Below are 19533 nucleotides of genomic sequence, written 5' to 3'. Positions count from 1 at the left end.
GTTGCTTGGCAACAGGATTGGTGTACGAAAATTCTCTGTATCGTTCGACAATGTAAGTCGAGTCTTGATCCTTATTAAATCATTATCATCCTTAAATGTATTTAATTTAAGATTCAAATTTGTATTATTAAAACTTTCTTTTTGTATAATGGCCAGTATAACCTTTTCAGCTTTAATATATTCAGTAACTGATATATCACCTTGGTCTTTTCTATTATTTACTTTATTTTTATTTTTTATTTTTATTTAAACTCTTTATTGCACCAGACAAAGAAAACACACAAAATGATATAATACATAAACTGATACAAAAGGCGGTCTTATCGCTAAGCAATCTCTTCCAGACTACCAGTAGAGAAAGTAACATTAAGATAAGAAAATAGTAGGTGGTGCACGTAATGAACATAAATATACATTTGTACATAAATATATCTATTAATATATATAATAAAATATAAACATACGTAAACATACATATACTTAATAATGCACATATCTTCAGAAAATATGAAGGGAACTATGAGAAAGAGGACAATATGAACTTAAAGGGAAAGAAAGTGGGATTTGACAGAGACTTTGAAACTAGCAAGAGACTGAATGCTCCGAATGCAAGGGGGAGTGCGTTCCATAACCTGACAGCCTGGACAGAAAAGGATTTAGAATAGAAGGAAGTGGAATGAGAGGGATATCTGAGAAGGAGGTTGTTAACATTACGCGACGGATAGCTACTGTTCTCACTGAGAAATGTGAAACTGTCTTTTAGATAATCAGGAGTGTGGGGGTTAAAGAGAATGCTGTAAAGGAGTGAAAGGATGTGTAAGTTGCGACGAAGACGGATAGGGAGCCACTTGAGTTGAGTACGATAATGGGAAATATGATCATATTTGCGCAGACCAAATATGAAACGTATACATAAATTTTGAAGTCGCTCAAGTTTATTTAGTTGCTTTTCAGTGAGATCTAAATAGCAGGAGTCTGCGTAATCGAGGATAGGAAGAAGTAAGGAGTGAGCAAGTGCAATTTTGGTTTCAAAAGGGAGAAAGTTACGCAATCTGTTTAAGCTACCTGCTGCCGCAAACATTTTTTTGCTGACCTCGGAGATTTGATGAGACCAAGACAAAGTACAGTCAAAAACAACGCCAAGATTTCTTACAGATTTCTTGTATTCAATAAGGACCCCATCAAAGACTACAGGTGGAAGGTCATTCCAAGATATTTGCGAAATATATCTGGAGCTACCTATAATGATGGCATGTGTCTTCGAGGGGTTCACAACAAGGCCGTAAGACTTACTCCAGGCAGATATACGGGCAAGATCATCATTTATTGTGGAAATGGCTTGAGAAATATCTACCAAGGTAGCCTGAGTGTAGATTTGGAGATCGTCTGCATAAAGATGGTAGGAAGATTGAAGTGTAGAAGTGATAGAGCCAATAAACAAAGCGAATAATAGAGGAGATAAGACACCACCCTGAGGCACGCCAGCTGACGTAAGGCACCAAGTAGACAAAGCGTCATCTATGCGAATACGCTGCCGACGCCCCAACAGGTAACTACGAAACCATTCAATTGCCGTTGGAGATATGTTGAGAGAGGACAACAAACCTAATAGGATATCAAAATCCACAGTATTAAAAGCGTTACTGAAATCAAGTAATGTGAGAACAGTAAGCTGAGAGTTCTCCATAGCAAGACGAATGTCGTCAGATATTTTCATAAGAGCGGTAGTCGTACTATGACCAGGGCGGAAACCAGATTGTAAAGGATTTAAAAGGTTATGTCTGGTTAGGAATGAATTAAGCTTTTGTTGGACTAAACGTTCAAAGGCTTTGGATAGGAAAGGGAGAATGGAAATAGGACGATAATCTGCGAATGAGGTAGGAATGTTCTTTTTGGGTAGAGGAATAATGTAAGCATCTTTCCATTTGGAAGGAAAGACGCCGGAGGATAGAGATCTATTAAAAATAAAAGTAATGGAGGGCAAAATGATATCAAGAATAGGAATGATCATATTACGACTAACGCTATCAGTACCCACGGCATTCGAAGAAATTGAAAGCAAGCTCTTCTCAACATCACAATCGGTCAATTTATCAAAGAAAAAAGGAGAAGAGTCAGGGGTAGAAAAAGATGAAAGAGTACGTAAGGTATTTATTTTTCCAGTGATATCTATAGTAGGACAAGAACAAAAATGTTGGTTGAGACATTCTATATCAATAGCAACAGGATTATCATGATGTTTTTTACCAACCCCTAGTGACTTAAGAAATTTCCAGACTTTAGCTGGATCTCCATTTTCAACGGATTTATGAATGTGGCGTCTTTGAGCTTCTCTACACATCCTATTGCAGAGATTCCTGGCGTTGATGTAATCATTTCGAAATCTGTCGGGGTTCGACTTGAACTTTGTCTTGGCCCTATTCTTCCTCAGTATTACAGTCTTAATCTCATCTGTGAGCCAGGGTGCAGGCAAATGCTTAACTCTGACAGGGCGGATAGGGGCATGTCTATCGTAAAGATCTACAATCAGTTTATTGAATAGATCAACTTGTTCGTTAACGTTAGGTAAAGTGCTGATAGTTGACCAATCACAATTTGAAGCGTCTTTGCGTAAACAATCCATGTCTATAGAACCAAAACTGCGCTGCATAAGGATTTTGTGTTTCATTTTAGGTGGGCGAATTTTATAGGAAAGGTAAATGAGGTTATGAAAGGAGAAACCATCTGCAGGGAATTGACCAAAATGGGCAACATGGTCAGGAGATGAAACGAGGATTAAATCGAGCAAGGAAGGATTGCAACTAGGGAAGAAATGGGTAGCGCTAAGAGGTAGGATATTTAGGTTGCAGGCGTTAACTACAGACTGAAGACGATTTGCCCGGTAGTCATTTTTTAAGAGGCAGGTGTTAAAGTCACCCATAATAATGGTATGACTATAGGAAGGAATCAGGTTCTCTAGGAGCTGTTCAAATATGGAAAAATAGTCAACCGAAGGTGATGGGCTGTAAAACACTCCTAGGAGAATTTTGGAATGGGAAAGCGTGACTTCGATAAAAAGGTGCTCAGGTTCATAGGAAGGGTTAGTGCTGACGGAGGAGTTAATTAAAACGAAAGGGATATCGGAGCGCAGGTATATGGCAACACCACCGCCTCCCCTGCCAGTGCGATCACATCTAATTAGACGGAAACCGGGTAAAGAGTATGAGATGGAAGAAAGACAGGGCTTCAGCCATGACTCTGAAATGAAGATGGCGTGAAGATTATTAACTTTAAATGTCGCTAGCATTTCAGGAAAATGTGCTGGTATACTTTGTGCGTTAATATGAACGGCATTAAAGTTCTTAGGTAGTTCTGAAAAGGTATTATTTAATATTTCATCTAAAGGAAGAGATGCGCTATGAAAACTGTCATCGCTGTTAAGAGACGAAGCAGAATTAAATGAGTCATCAGTATCACTATTCATAGGCGTATGTGCACAAAATTAATATATAAATATAATACAAAATATGTATATAAAAACAACAATAATAATATACAAAAATTACAAAAATATTTTATCTATGTATCTACCTGCAAGTAGTAGGTGTTAAAATTAAATAAATTATATCTTTTACAACAAAAACGAAAACAAAAACAAATATAAACACTCAGATTGAATTAAGGTGGCAATATTAAAGACTATGGCTGTATGAATATAATGCCAAAAAGTCAAAAATTTGCCATTTTGGCCAAAATTACCATAAATACGTATTACATTATCAGATCTGTCAAATGTCAAGTCAGTCACTGTCATAAATGCCAAATGTCATCAAAGTGAAAATAATTAATTATATTTGTTTTTAATGTGGGTTGGTAATTGTATAAAAGTATTTTTTAAAAAAAACAAATGAAAAACAAATGTTATATAGTGTGCTACTTACGAAATTTACCTACCCACAGAATTTTGAGAATAAGAAAGACCACACGTGAATAATACTGCCACCACAACCACTTATTCAGCTTAGGAAGAGATTACTTTTTTAAAACACGTTTGGAGCGTGTTACACCTGCCGTGTCCAATGTCTTCGGGGCGATGGCGGGCTGGGTAGTTGCTGGGAATGTCGTATTGTCGCTCGTAACACTCTGCGTCAAATTAATGAGTCGGTTAACCTCGGCAACTGAACTGACTTGATGTTTTTTACCATCAGACCCGACGATCATCACGGCACCATTTTGAGTCCAGCACTTGGAGATACCGAAGTGTTTCCGAGCAATCATAAAAGCGTCATGTCTGACTTTAGTGAGAAACTCGGACAATGTGATGCCACTGCTTTTAAATCCAGTCTTCGCTATCCAAACTTTATGACGCTCCTCAATACCATGAAATTTTACAAGGACGGGCCGAGGTTTTCCTCCGGTTACACGACCCATACGATGAATACGTCTTATGCTGTGTAGTGGAACGTTTACCTTGAGTTTCTCAGCAAACATCTTAGATACATTAAGTGTCAAGTTGATATCACTGTCTTCAGGTATCCCATGTAACAGCAGAATCTTGCGTCGACTGTGCATTTCAAGGCGATCTTGTTGTTGTGCCAAAACCTGAACTTGATGTTGGAGATTAAGCAGTGAGTCTCCGATCAAGGATTTAAATTGTGAGAAGTCTGTAGCAAGTGAAGCCAAGGTAACTGGAGCAGCACTGGCTTTCTCAAGGTTGTCCTGGAAGGCTGCCATCCTTGTATTGAAGTGCTCCATCATCTGCTCCAATGACTGCTGTATTGTTTCCATTGTTGTAATTTAAAGTTGTTTAAAGTGAAAGTGCAAAGGAGATAACACTACTGCAGGTAGATCACTACTATACTTATACTTTATGCATAAAATATAGTATAAATATTTTGTAAATATAAAATTAAACAATTAAATAATCAAGAGCTAAGTTTCAATATGTTCACTGTTTCACTGCTACCCACCAAAAAGTTTACTACTATACTACTCTTTACTACTATTTTTATAAAATCTTAAGCACCAGCTGACCATTCGAACAATCTTTGAATATTTAGAAAAATAAAGTAATATATTAGAAAATATCCCTACAGTAAGCATAGTACAAGTATTAACGTTTCGTAATTCTTTATTTACTTCTTCATTATTTGGCACAGCTTCTGAAATAGGCCATTCTCTAGAAGGTTTCTTAAGCCAATCAGGACCTTCCCACCATTTACTTTTGACTAATTGTTTTGGGTTACATCCTCGAGAAGGTAAATCAGCAGGATTTAAATCTCCAGATATATGGTGCCAGTCATTGACATCTGTTTTAGTAACAATTTCATTCACTCTGTTATGAACAAAAACGCTTAAACCTGTCTGTCTCCGAATCCAAGCGATAACTATACTCGAATCAGTCCAATAATATTCTGGACAGTTTTCAAGCTGTAAACCCACTTTAGCTGTAACAGCTAGCCTAGTTCCCATTAATGCTGCAATCAATTCGAGCCTAGGCACAGTTATGGGTTTTGTTGGAGCAACTCTCGTTTTCGCTATTACAAGTCGTACTGTAATGACACCATTATATTCAGATCGCAAAAATATACAACTAGCGTACGCGGTTTGGCTTGCATCACAAAATATATGTAGTGAATTGTCACTGATTTCGATTAAACTTTGACTTAAACGTCTTGGTATCCTACATTGTTCTAGGATATCTATATTCTGTAACCAGTCATGGACTCCCCTTTCAATATCCTTTGGAAGTTCAATATCCCAGTCAATATTTTTCTCCCAGCATTTTTGTATCAATAATTTTGGGATTAAAGTCGTAGGACACGAAAACCCTATTGGATCATAAATACTTTGTGCTAATGATAATAAGGTCCTTTTTGTAATCTTTGTCCCCAAAATATTTTTGAACGGAATTTTTAGGCCAAATTCATCATGCATAGGATACCACATAAGACCAAGAACTGATGTTTTCGTTACCTCTTCATCCGTAATAATAGGTCCCGTTACCCAACATCGTAATTCGAACTTGCCTTCATTCATAATTGCCTTGGAATTTGAAATAAATTCTATCATCTCACTCTCAGTATTAACACTAACTATACAATTATCTACATAGAAACTTGTTTTCAATTGTTTAGCTGTGATATTGTCATATTTATCAAGATGATATAATATGGTTGCAGCTAAAAGGTACGGACTTGTAGTTACTCCGAAAACTACTCGCCTATGACGATAAACCTTAAGTTTTTTATCAGACGTGTTAACGTCTTTCCACCATAAAAACTTCAGGTACTCTCGATCTTCAGGATGAAGGCTAATTTGTAAGAAGGCCTTTTTGATATCTGATGTTATACCTATCGCACCTTTTCTAAACTGTATTAATAAGCGAGGTATATCTTCAATTAGATTAGAACCCTTTTCAAGACACGAGTTGAGACTGACACCTTTCTTAGTAGAAGCAGAAGCATCGAAAACTGGCCTTATTTTGGTTGTAAGACTGCTATCCTTAACCACAGCATGATGTGGTAAATAGTGACCGTATTGAGTGTCATCATTCTCTACAATTTCTATTATACCGCTTTCTAACCACTCATTAAAAACTTGGTCATACTCTGATAATAAACCTATTTTGTTAAGTTTTACAGTCGTCGTGTTCAGCCGTTTTAGAGCCACCTCATAATTAGGTGATAAAATATCCCCAGTCTCCTTCCATGGTAATCTAACTTCATATCTATTCTCTTCGTTTATACATATGGTGTCCCTGAAAAAATTCCCTACTTCCTCCTCGCGTCTTGTTACCGTTTTGGCTTGTGCATTATCTATAATACCTAACGTTTCTAACTTCCAAAAGTCCTCTATATTAAACGAACAAGTAAGAGCACTTACAGATACTGAAGAAGAAGTCGAATACGAAGAGCAATACACACCACACGCGGGGCCTTGTATAGTCCACCCAAGTTTCGTTTCAGTTGCGAAGAGATAGTCGTCTACCTGCACTGATCGTCCGGTTAACAAGGTACCTAAAAAATCAGAACCAATTAATAAATCTATTTTAGAAACATCATCTATAGGATCTGAAATAAAAACACCTTTTTCTTTTAAAACAGACAAAATATCATTTCCCTTTTTTATCATAGGTATGTTACTACATATTGTCGCCTTTTCAAATGCTCTCATTTTACATTCATATGTCCCATCTAAATTTTTGACAGTTAAATTGTAAATTTTATGCATTTGTTTTTGAGTAATAGTTCCACCAAACAAGTTTTGACTCATTTCTTGTATGTCATATGCCTTTAGTTTTAATTTATAAGCCACATCCTTAGTGACGAATGTTTGTTGAGCACCACTGTCTAAAAGAATTCTGACTGTAATATTCTCATTTCCGTTACATATTTTTGCTTTCAAAGTCTGCAATAAAACTGTTTTATTAGGAATACCACCCTGATTGAGTACTGATTGAGACTCTTGTGACGTGCCGGCGGTGCTTGTTTCCACATTAGGCTTATTGACATCACTGCACATTATAGGAAAATGTCTCTTCGTACAAACAACACATTTCGGGTACTTTCTACACCTTTTTGCAGAATGTCCAATGTTAAGACATATGTAACACGCATTTTTCAGTCTTAAGTATTCTTTCCGCTTATCCAAGTTTTTACAAATAGCAGTAGCACATTCTGAGCTGGCATGTGAATTCTTATCGCACCACACACATATCTTTTCTTTACGCTCAACGTGATTCCTATCAGGAGATCTTTTCTTTTTATCCTTACTATTTGTCATATTCAAACATGCAGCAGAAGACATAGAAATATCCTGTCCCATATAATTATTAGATGTTTTAAAACGAGACAAACGTATCCTTTCATCAGATTCAACCTCCGACTTGACAAAGTTCAAAAGCCTGGATAATGGACTAATATTTTCATTATTTCGTTCATTAATATGTGACCTATTCCAAGCTTTCAATATATCTTCAGGTAATGAGGATTCCACCAATGGTAATAAAAAAGATGAGTACTTCTCCTGGGTTACTCCCATAGATTCGAGTGCCAAAATTTGTGTTGTCAGAGCGTCATATAATGTACGAATTGACCCCTTCTGTACACCTTTTGCCTGCGCTAGAACCAGATTAAGTAACTCTCTCACATAGTATTCTATTATCATTTCATCTTTGGCAAACCGATACTTAAGTTGTTCTATGGCTACATTATAATTCTCGCCTGATGGTGGAAAACTTTCTAAGAATTCTCTCGCTACTGACCCTGTTTCCATGCATTGAAGCAGGTAGTGGAATTTGTCATCATTATCAATCTGGTCATCAAGGTGTATCTTTTTGAACTGGGACCAGAACCTCAACCAATTCCTGATCTCCCCATTGTACCTCGGAAGTTCAAGCTTTGGAAGGTGAAAGTGTCTATTGCCATTTGTTTTTGACGACAACTGACTTTCTTCTATTTCATTGACAGCTGACTTCGGTGGAGAAATAGAAAATTTACTTGCCTTTTGCTTCAACATATAGTAACGTGAGTCATAGATATCCGCTTCATCGATGTCTTTATTGAATTGTTCTTCATCACGATTATCATCATCGAGCCATACACTAACAATTTTATTCTGCGTCAGTGTAAGTATGTCGAATAATTTATTCAGCTTCTCAAACTCGGCTGGGATAAATTCGTCGTTGCTCTCCAATAGCCCTTCCAACTTTTGAGCACACAATGAGAACCTACGACGCGCTAATGTCCTCTCTGCCTTAATCTTTTCCATTTTAAATACCAGTATACCGTCCTGTCACGGTCGCCAGTATGTGGACGGCTCGTTTTTAGGAAAAGAAAATACTAATAGAAAAGCTGAATAGAAAAAATATGTTTATTGCAAAAATTTCTAAATAATTTATTTGACACAAAAAAAATACGACATTCTCTCTTTTTAAAATATTGACATAAAAAAAAGAATTGTACATAAAACCTCAACACGCATATTAAGAAATTTCCATATGTTTAGTGTCTGGAAGATTCCGAGAGGTAACATGCAAGTTTGTGAACGCAACGGCGCTGCAGGTGACGTGGGTTGCGGAGGGTACTCACTTCTCAGTGTCCTACACCAACAAGATGTACGTCCCGCTCGAACAGTGGGACAACGTTGACACCACCAGTAACACTGTCCTGGTAAGTTAATATATTTTTTTTTCACACACAAGTCTGTCGTAGATGTCAAGCTGGTTATTAACGATTTTAACCGAGCATAAATGCATTTTTCGTTATTAACGGTTATTTAACCGCATTTAATTCTTGGTACTTTCAGTAGCTAAAACCCAAAAGGCAATCCCTTTTGGGTTTTATCACAAACAAAAGATAGAATAGAATTGAAAAATCCTTTACTTATGTATATAATTAATTTTTTTTGTAAATACATACTCGTACATAAGATATGATACATATAAAACACCCAGACTAAAAGAAACAATAATAATAAACTCTTTATTGTGCACATAGAAGAAATACAGTCAATAGAAAATGTATTTTTTTTTTCGGATTACTCTAATGCTGTTGGCCGCAGCTGGCCTTTACAGCTTCACCGGACGATAGGGGCGAGTGCAGATGGCACTCCAAACCAAGGAAGGACTTATGGAGCGGCTGAAGGCCAACTCCCGCCTGACGGATACGACTGTAGTCTGAGGGCACCGCTAGGGGTTTGAACCTCGGCTCAGGCTGTCGTAATATCCATCCCCGTTGGAATTGGACGGGGGATCCATCGGAGGGTGGAAAATGTTTGTAACGTGCAACGAATCGAATCCGCGATCGTCAGAAGTAATGCGGTAGTCTAAACCACAAGACCACCGATGCCGTCGTCGATATTACGTGCACAAGTTACTAAAACTTCCTATATGTACAGTTATTTTTGAAGTTTAAGTCAATTGAAAATTATATGTGCAGTTGCTTTTGAGGGAGTTTAAAAGAATTGTTCTGATTGCTCTAGATCAATGGGATAGACAGAACTACGGATACTATTTTGAAAGTGACTGCGTACAACCCGGAAGAGAGCAGCAATGTGGTCGACTGCCACGCAGCAAGTGAGTATACCACATGATTTTTTTTAAATAAACATTTTATAAAAAAATTCTTCGTGACTTGACTTGGTCTACACTATACTTACTAACATTTATCACTATATTTCGCCCATTTTACATAATGTCATATTAAAATATAGCCTATGTGTTATTTTGATGTATAAGCTATATTACTGTAAAGTTTCATCAAAATCCGTTCAGTAGTTTTTGCTTGAAAGAGTAACAAACATCCTTCCATACTCAAAAACTTTCACAATGATAATATTAGTAACTAGTTGTGCCCGTGGTTTCACTCTCGTTAAATTTCAGTGTATACATTTCAATGAAAAATATAGCCTAAGTGTTATTCTGATGCACAAGCTATGTTACTGTAAAGTTTCATCAAAATCCGTTCAGTAGTTTTTGCGTGAAAGAGTAACATACTCACAAACTTTCGCATTTATAATACATAAATGATACAATTTATATTTCTTTAAAATTATGCTTAAAAAATACATTAATTCAATCAAAAAAATATCTAGTATGGAATAATTTCTATGGTTGTCTAATATCGTGTTTTTTTTTTAGAAATCAAAGACCTGCATTATGAGTTCATCCCGTCCGGTATCCGGGTGTCGTGGAATGGTACTGGTGTTGAGACTGTGCGGTACTCACAGAACCTCACGCTGTTCGTGGAGCAGTGGGCCAGTTGTAACGTCACTGACAACTCCGTTGTGGTAAGTGGTATTTGTGGTTTTTTTTTAATATTTTTTTCTCATTATACTTGATATAGGTAGTACATTAAAAAGTTATTTGCACACATCACTAAAAAACAAATAGTTGACTCTGAAACTTGGTTTGACATTTGAAAACTACTGTTTTTGTTATTTAATAATAATGATAATAATCTCAGGACAATTCACACAGCGCCATCTAGACCCAAGTTAAGCTAGCTAAAGCTAAAGCTTGTGTTATGGGTACTAGACAGCTGATACAAGTACATAGATTTTTTTTCGTAAATACATACATATAAATATATACTATGTAAATACATAGAAAACACCCAGACCGATACAAACAATCATACTCATGAATACAAATGTTTGTGCCGTGCGATGAATCGAACCCGCGACCATCGGACGCAAAGCGGTGTGCTAGACCGCTAGACCACCGAGGTCGTCAAATTTATGTATTTATTAAGTAGTTTATCTATACATATAAATAAAATTGGAGTGTCTGTTTGTAATATTGAAATAACCGTTTTTTACTACATGCATATGAATACAAATACGGTACATACACCAAAATAACATTTGTTACAATTTCAATCTGTCTGTCTGTTTGTTCCGGCTAATCTCTAAAATGGCTGGACCGATTTTGACGGGACTTTTATTGGTAGGTAGCTGATGTAATAAGGAGTAACTTAGGCTACTTTCATTTTATTACTTATAAATGTGCGAAACATGCTCCTCCGTCGCGCAATTTTTGCAAATAGGGATGCATTCATATATATATGAATGTAATTTATTATATATAATAACAATAATAATAATATTTCACACAGCGCAATCTAGTCCCAAGCTAAGCAGAGTGTGTTATGGGTACTAGACAACTATATAAATACATGGATACATTTTTTTGTAAATAAATACATATTATACATAGAAAACACCCAGACCGATACCAACAATCATACTCATGAATACAAATGTTTGTACCGTGCGAGGAATCGAACCATCGGATAGTAAAGTGGTGTGCTAAACCACTAGACAACCGAGGCTGTCAATATATAAATAATTAATGATTTATTATATAACTAAAGATTATCATTATAATTATATTTCAGCTGAGAAACTTGGATCCCTCACTGCAAACATACGTGATGGTAAAAACTCCGGATACTACACAAAATAGTCAGGTCCTGACCATTCCAGTTCGGCCGCTGGTCAAGACCAACTCTTCGTTTTATATTGGCAAGTATTTAAATAGAATAACTTATTTGCAGTACTACTGAACGGATTTTGAAGAAACTTTACAGTAATATATCTTATACATCAGATATATATGTAAATGTAAATGTATGTTGGACTCCAGTCTCCGCAATTAGCCTCTCATTCGGGCCGTTGTGCGTGCAGAGCCAGACTACTAACGTAGCCAGCCAAGCTCCTCCCAGAAGCGCAGAAGACTTCTGGTGTCTTCACAGGCTTCACGGAGCGACCTCACCGTTCCGAGGATTTGTTTTCGTTGTTGGGCCACTGCCGTGCACTCCAGGATTACGTGAGCCGCCGTTTCTTCAGCTTCAAAACAGCCCCGACAGAGGGGACTGTCTGTAGCATCAATTGTGTATAGGTTTAAGGAACAATGGCCCGTTATTATCCCTATCATTATTTTGAGGTTATGTCTATCTAGATTAAGTAGACGTGTTGTTAACCGATGGTTCGGTTTTGGAGTTGCCACTTTAGATTGTTTGCAATCAGTGGTTAGGTTCCATCTTATAATCATAAAATTATTTAAAAGAGCAACACGCAAGTTTCTTGCTCGTTCTTCTTGTGATGAGACAGCTTTCCGAACGAGCGGTAGATTAAAAAAAATGTAATGACTATTCAAAAGTGCTTCATTGTAAGTTTATTTGAATAAATGATTTTCTATTCTATTCTATTCTATATTCTATTCTTTTATATATGTACCTATAGGCTATAAATTTCACGCGGGTACAGATAATCTCCTCCGATCGATCCCCCGTCCAATTCAAACGGGGGGATCGATATTACGACGACCTGAGCCGAGGTTCGAACCCCTAGCGGTGCACTCGGACTAAAGTCGTATCCGTCAGGTAGGAGTTGGCCTTCAGCCGCTCCATAAGTCCTTCCTTGGTTTGGAGTGCCATCTGCACTCGCCCCCTAACGTCCGGTGAAGCTGTAAAGGCCAGCTGCAGCCAACAGCATTAGAGTAGTCTGAAAAAAGCTGGTACAGCTAGCTTTATATATAAAATTCTCGTGTCACAATGTTAGTTACCATACTCCTCCGAATCGACTTGACCGATTTTTATGAAATTTTATATGCATATTCAATAAGTCTGAGAATTGTCTATCTGTTTTTCATACCTCTAAGTGATAAGGGTGGTCTACCCCTAACAATTATATTGTATTTGTTGGACAATTTTTTTTATATGGTGACATTAAACCCTAAATTTTCACCCTTCTATCACCAACCCCTATTTTTTAATAGCGATTTTAATTTATATGGCAAAACAACGTTTGTGGGGTCAAATAGTATATCCTTCAGGCGATGCGGCTAAGGCAATTTGTTCACTGGTGAGGTAATGGAGTGATTGAATTTAGGGTACAATGGGACTGGCATGTACATAGATGGTATAAAAGTCCCTAAATTTAAAAAGAAATAAAAAAAACTAGTATATACAATATAAATATATCTAGGCGTAATATAATAAGATATAGGTATATAATAATAAGGTAGATATTTGAATGTATTTAAGAAAGCCTCTTAGTCTGTCCGTTTATAACCCGTTCGCGGTCATCACCATCTAGTCATGTTTTTCAGGTATGGGAGTAGCGGGCGGCATCAGTGGGCTGTGCGTACTGGTCGTGATAGCTGTGTGTGTGTGGCGACGGAGGAAGAACACCAGATCACCTCACAGGTATAAAAAAAATATAGTATCCTTGGATAATTCACACAACGCCATCTAGTCCCAAGCTAAGCAGAGGTTTTGTTATAGATATTAAACAATTAATATCGTCAGTGTGCTCCCTCCAATATGGTTGAGTGCAATGATGGCTGGCTCATACGTCATACTCGTGAACGGTGCTACTTGTAGGGACTGGTCTATTCGGGTTACGAACACTGATTAGACTATTTGCTTTTGCAATAGCATATGCTCGTACTCACTCTATTTTTCCAAATTTTAATTTGAATTTTAAAATGAATCTGTATTATTGTAAACATGTATAACATTTATTTGAAAAGAATACGAGTTGAGTTTCTTGTCAGTTCTTCTCATCTCGAAATCATTCCGAACTGACGGTAGATTTGACATATCATAAGAGTCTGTAATAGACCTACATGAATAAAGATATTTTAAATTTTAATATAAATCTTTAGACATTTTTTTCTACCTATATACAAATACATACCTACATAATATAGGTACATAAATAACACCGAGACCGATACAAACAATCATACTCATGTATAAAAATATTTGCACTGTGCAAGGAATCGAACCCATGATCATCAGAAGTAAACCGGTGATCTAAATCTCTAGACCTCTAGTCCGAATAGTTTCAATCGAGAAAAAAGAAACTCCTGTACTAAAATAAATAGCTACAATAGTGATTTTTTTAAAGATTTTGTTATCCAGCATTTGAGTTTTATCTAGAAGTATATTTGTTACAGACCCCGCCGTAGAAACACGTCGCCCAATGAAGGAGACGAGGATGAAACCTCAGAAATGAAGGTATGCTAGAACATTTTATTAAATGAAAGGGACTGACAGATGGGACTGACTGAGGGACTGACAGTGGGACTGACAGATGGGACTGACTGAAAATCAGGGCTGTGTAGAGTGCGTAAACGTTACGCTCACAGCATCAGCTGAGTTTAGGGTTGCCAACTATACTGTTTTAAACAATATTATAATGTTTTTCAGCAATTTATACTTTTTACTGTTGAACAAAAATGAAGCATATAAAATACTGAGATCATAAGATCATCAGTCCACATTACTAACAATCCCCTTTCCCCCCACTTGACAGTTGAAATAGGCGAAACTAGGAGGGGATTGTTAGTAATGTGGACTAATAATAATAATAATAATAATCTCAGGACAATTCACACAGCGCCATCTAGACCCAAGTTAAGCTAGCTAAAGCTTGTGCTATGGGTACTACACAACTGATACAAATACATAGATTTTTTTTTTTTCGTAAATATACATAGAAGACACCCAGACCGATACAAACAACCATACTCATGAATACAAATGTTTGTGCCGTGCGATGAATCGAACCCGCGACCATCGGTCGTAAAGCAGTGTGCTAGACTGCTAGACCACCGAGGCCGTCGAAACTAATGAACCCATTGCTAGCAATGTACTACGTCAAGTTCACCTCCACAGAATTTCCACTGGAAACCATGGTTATCAATTCGTATTGAATTTACCACGATATGCTCCTCTCCGATCGATCCCCCGTGCAATTCACTGGGATCGATATTACGATGGCCTGAGCCGAGGTTCGAACCCCTAGCGGTGCCCTCAAACTAAAATCGTATCCGTTAGGCGAGAGTTGACCTTCAGCCGCTCTATAAGTCCTTCCTTGGTGTGGAGTGCCATCTGCACTCGCCCTCTATCGTCCGGTGAAGCTGTAAAGGCCAGCTGCAGTCAACAGTATTAGAGTAGTCCGAAAAGAAAACCACGGGGGATGGGAATTGGTAGTAAGGTGGACTAATGATCTCATTGCTAGCAATGTACCATGTCAGATCGACCTCCACGCGGATCCCCCTGGAATCCATCGTTAAACATTCCCGGTGAATTTGTCACGTTGGGCTAACTGATTTGACTACATGTTCATCTTATCATCCTCCACTGGTGCCCCGCCAGCGTAAACCGTTAGCGCAGGCGGGTGCACCATTACATTATCATCATTAAAAAAAACTCACTTAATCTTACGTTCATCCTCCACTGGTACTACGTTAGCGTAAACCGTTAATAAAAAAAATAGGTGAAACTGTTGTTTTTTTGTGGATCCACTCTTATGTTGACCGCAGCTGGCCTTAACAGTTTCAACGGACGATAGGAGGCGAGTGCAGATGGCACTCCAAACCAAGGAAGGACTTATGGAGCGGCTGAAGGCCAACTCCCACCTGACGGATACGACTTTAGTTTGAGGGCACCGCTAGGGCTTCGAACCTCGGCTCAGGCCGTCGTAATTTTGATTCCTGTTTAAACTAGACGGGGGATTGAGAGGGGGGCGAGATTACGGTACCTACGCAGACGATTTAGTACAAAGTATCCCTAAAGGTCAGGGTAGTGTGTGTGAGGGTGCAATATTCCTGTAAGACCCTCTGATATTTCACAGAACATGGGCGGGGGACTCGCTAACGGCGGCGGCTCCAAGGATGCTGGGGAGCCGCTCCTCAATGGCCACGTGCACATCACAGAGAATCCGGTTAGTTTGCATTATCTTATATATAAAATTCTCATGTCACAGTTTTCGTTCCCATACTCCTCCGAAACGGCTTGACCGATTCTCATGAAATTTTGTGAGCGTATTGAGTAGGTCTGAGAATCGGCCAACATATATTTTTCATCCCCCTAAATGTTAGGGGTAGTCCACCCCTAATTTTTTTTTATTTTTTTATGATACAACATACAATAATACATACAATCCTAAATTTTCACCCTTCTATCATCAACCCCTATTTTTTTATAGCGTTATTAATTTATATGGCAAAACATCGTTTGCCGGGACAGCTAGTTAATTTATACAACTTTAATGCACATATGGCGGACATAACACCATATAATAATTGTTCGGAGTTAGTTCACCATATAATAATAATTGTGAGCATTGAATATTGTAATTCATTCTATATATATTTATATTTGTGTATCCTAGATCTTATTTAATATATTTTTTTTTGTGTTTAAATTATATGTATCTGTATGTAGTAAAAAACCCGCATCTTAGTTTTTTTTTTATGTGTAATGGGGGCTGCCTGAAAACCAGCGCTGTATAGGTGCACCTCACTAAGGTTGTGCTTATATCAGCAACAGCTGAGGCAGCGCCTATTGCCAACTTCCATGTTATTATTTATTTCTTGTTTTGTGTCTTATTGTATATTGTATTATTTGTGTTATGTTGGCAATAAATCAATTATCTATCTACCTATCTATCTAATAATAATTGTTTAATTGCCGGCTCAAGTATAAATAAATCATATAATGAGTCAAATTATATTATATTAATCAAAGTCCTGTACTTTGAAAGACAATAAAACAAAATTAACAACCAGTGCATTGTTGCATTACATATATGAGCAAATATATATATATATATACACTATGTACCCATACATACATATGTACACACACATATGCTTTGCAATTTTTAATATTATGATATTGGTTAAGTGGTTTTATGAGTTTATGCATCACTACATAGGATAAAACAAAGTCGCTGTCGCTGTCTGTCCCTATGTATGCTTAAATCTTTAAAACTACGCAACGGATTTTGAAGCGGTTTTTTTAGTAGTTAGAATGATTCATGAGGAAGGTTTATATATATAATACATGTACACCCGTGCAAAGCCGGGGCAAGTAGCTAGTTACAAATAAACAAATGTTTTCTATTTAGAATATTAATTCAGGTATTTCAGGTGTCTAAGTAAACGAGCCTAAAAGTGCGGGTTCGATCCTCGCATGATGCAAACACTTCTATTCATGAGCATTGTTGTTTGGATCGATTTGCATGTTTTAAATACATACTGTTTTTATAAAAAAAAATGTATTTAAATATTTCTATTGCAAATATTTTTAATTTTATTTCGTAATTTCTTAAGTATTCTAGTGGAATTCAATACACATAGTAATTTTGGAACTAGATGGCTGTATGTGAATTATATCAGGTTATTACTTTCACCAATACACATCTAGTAAAACCATACCGTTTTTATATCAGACAACAATTATATCAGTTTCAAAGTAATCTTTAGATGTCTTCGTTATAGCAATCAAAAACACCGAATGGCAAGATGAGGAAGGGCCGTCTGTACGTGGACGCGTTCGACCTGTCGCGGTACGACGATCAGGACACCACCCTGGAGACGGTCCTGGACGCTTCGACAGCCACCGCGGCCTACAACCTGCTGGACACCTCCCGCTCTCCGCACTACGACCTCTCCCTCTCGTCCCGCGACCTCAGCGCCAACGACTCCTTCAACAAACTCCCCGACGACAACATGAACTCAGAATTGACTAGAAGTACAGATTTCGAGTCAGACAACAGCAAAATTCAACCCACGCTGCAACCGAACGGTTGAAGCCGGCCTCCGCACCGGTATAAGTACAACACGAGGGGTAGGCGGCCCCCGGGACCGGAATACCGGTTCGACGCGTCAATTTCCACAGTTGATACGTATATTATAAGTACTGAGAGAATTGAGATTTTGTACAGAAAACGTTGTAATAGTTTCTTAGACGGAGTTGAATGGACGCACGGACACAGTGAGGACGACGGAAGGGACTACTTAATGTTGTTAATGTTTATATTGAGGCTTCAGACTGGCGAGTACGGGTTTGTGCGAGGATAGCTTGGCGTGTAATGTTCCTAATATAGACTTTATTTTAATGACGTAAGGCTGATTTTTCGTATATAACATTACGGGTACACAATAATTTAAGTGAAAATCAGGTCGAAAATAACTCTTGTTACAAACGCACGTGAAGTTATTCTCGCTTGAACTGCCAGTGGCTAGTAACCGGCCCTTCACCGATCGACACGCAGTCACATCATCCCCCTACCATTAGATATTGTTATACTTAAATGTATTGTATATAGTTATTATATTGCTCGTTTTGGGCGAAGCACTCTTGTATAGGTATAGTTGTTCATTGAAATCGGCCTGAGAAGCGTCAAGACAATAACGCAGTAATGGCGCGTAAATTTATAACCTCAAATATTTTGTTTCGCGCGTGACGCAACTTTACGCGGGAACAGAATACTTGTGTGTACTAGTGTTTTTACATTAAATTACAGTGCCTCCTATATAGTACATACAGTTTCGACAAGAATACAAATTAAAATACAATTAGTTACACCGATAGTGCAACGTAAACGTACAAAATAGAGACCAAAATGTAATCCAAACACCCAAATTCAAGTTTACATACCATGTTAGTATTTATTGATGTTATAAAGTATTTATTTTTCAGTGTTTTATTTTTCATAGACAGTTCTTAGATAAAGCCTCAGAAGCTATCTGTTACCTTCACAATTACATTCCAGTTTAATGTGACATCACAATAATTACTTATGTACCTAGCTTTTATAACGCACAGTTTTTATTTTCTATATTAGGGGCTATTAGAGACTATATCACATCAATTTCAGTATTTACATTATTACACATCCCTTTCCCACACTCCTCTGAATTCTTAAGTCACATTTTATTAGTTTATATATAGAGTTTTAAACCTATAATTTAATAGGGTTGACACGAATCTAAAACCTCATAAAATCTAAGGTGGTTTAACATTATCATTTTTCAGTAAGTTTATATATGTATATTATTTCTAAGATTATTTCTATTTATATTCAATATGATGTTAGTACTCCTTCAGTCCTTTGTTATACAGTGTGATATAATTTATAAATGGCCCCTGTTCTGTTATAGTTTTTTTTTATTAACAGTTATTTTTTACACTTCTAACACAAAGTTGTTTCTTTCTAGATACTTAAAAACCTAAGAGACAAAAGTAGATA

General features: G+C 37.2%; 2 protein-coding genes across 2 annotated transcripts in view; one reads left to right on the top strand and one right to left on the bottom strand.

Moving 5' to 3' along the window:
- The window catches only part of LOC131848642 (protogenin-like), a 206717-nt gene extending 188626 nt beyond the window's left edge, over nucleotides 1-18091 (top strand). The window contains exons 17-24 of the mRNA XM_059198564.1: nucleotides 8989-9152; nucleotides 9964-10057; nucleotides 10622-10770; nucleotides 11880-12006; nucleotides 13595-13691; nucleotides 14447-14507; nucleotides 16129-16218; nucleotides 17780-18091. Coding sequence (XP_059054547.1) covers nucleotides 8989-9152; nucleotides 9964-10057; nucleotides 10622-10770; nucleotides 11880-12006; nucleotides 13595-13691; nucleotides 14447-14507; nucleotides 16129-16218; nucleotides 17780-18091 — 1094 coding nt within the window. The remainder of the gene's footprint in view (nucleotides 1-8988; nucleotides 9153-9963; nucleotides 10058-10621; nucleotides 10771-11879; nucleotides 12007-13594; nucleotides 13692-14446; nucleotides 14508-16128; nucleotides 16219-17779) is intronic.
- On the bottom strand, nucleotides 3238-4944 carry LOC131848679 (uncharacterized). The gene has a single exon (XM_059198605.1). The coding sequence runs from the start codon at nucleotides 4765-4767 to the stop codon at nucleotides 4012-4014; it is 756 nt and encodes a 251-aa protein (XP_059054588.1). The 5' UTR covers nucleotides 4768-4944; the 3' UTR covers nucleotides 3238-4011.
- Nucleotides 18092-19533: the final 1442 nt, after the last annotated feature.

This window comes from Achroia grisella, unplaced genomic scaffold (genome assembly GCF_030625045.1).
Source record: "Achroia grisella isolate CSIRO2021 unplaced genomic scaffold, CSIRO_AGI_Agris_v1 utg567, whole genome shotgun sequence".
Lineage (NCBI taxonomy): Eukaryota > Metazoa > Arthropoda > Insecta > Lepidoptera > Pyralidae > Achroia > Achroia grisella.
This window is presented reverse-complemented; position numbering and strand designations above follow the sequence as displayed.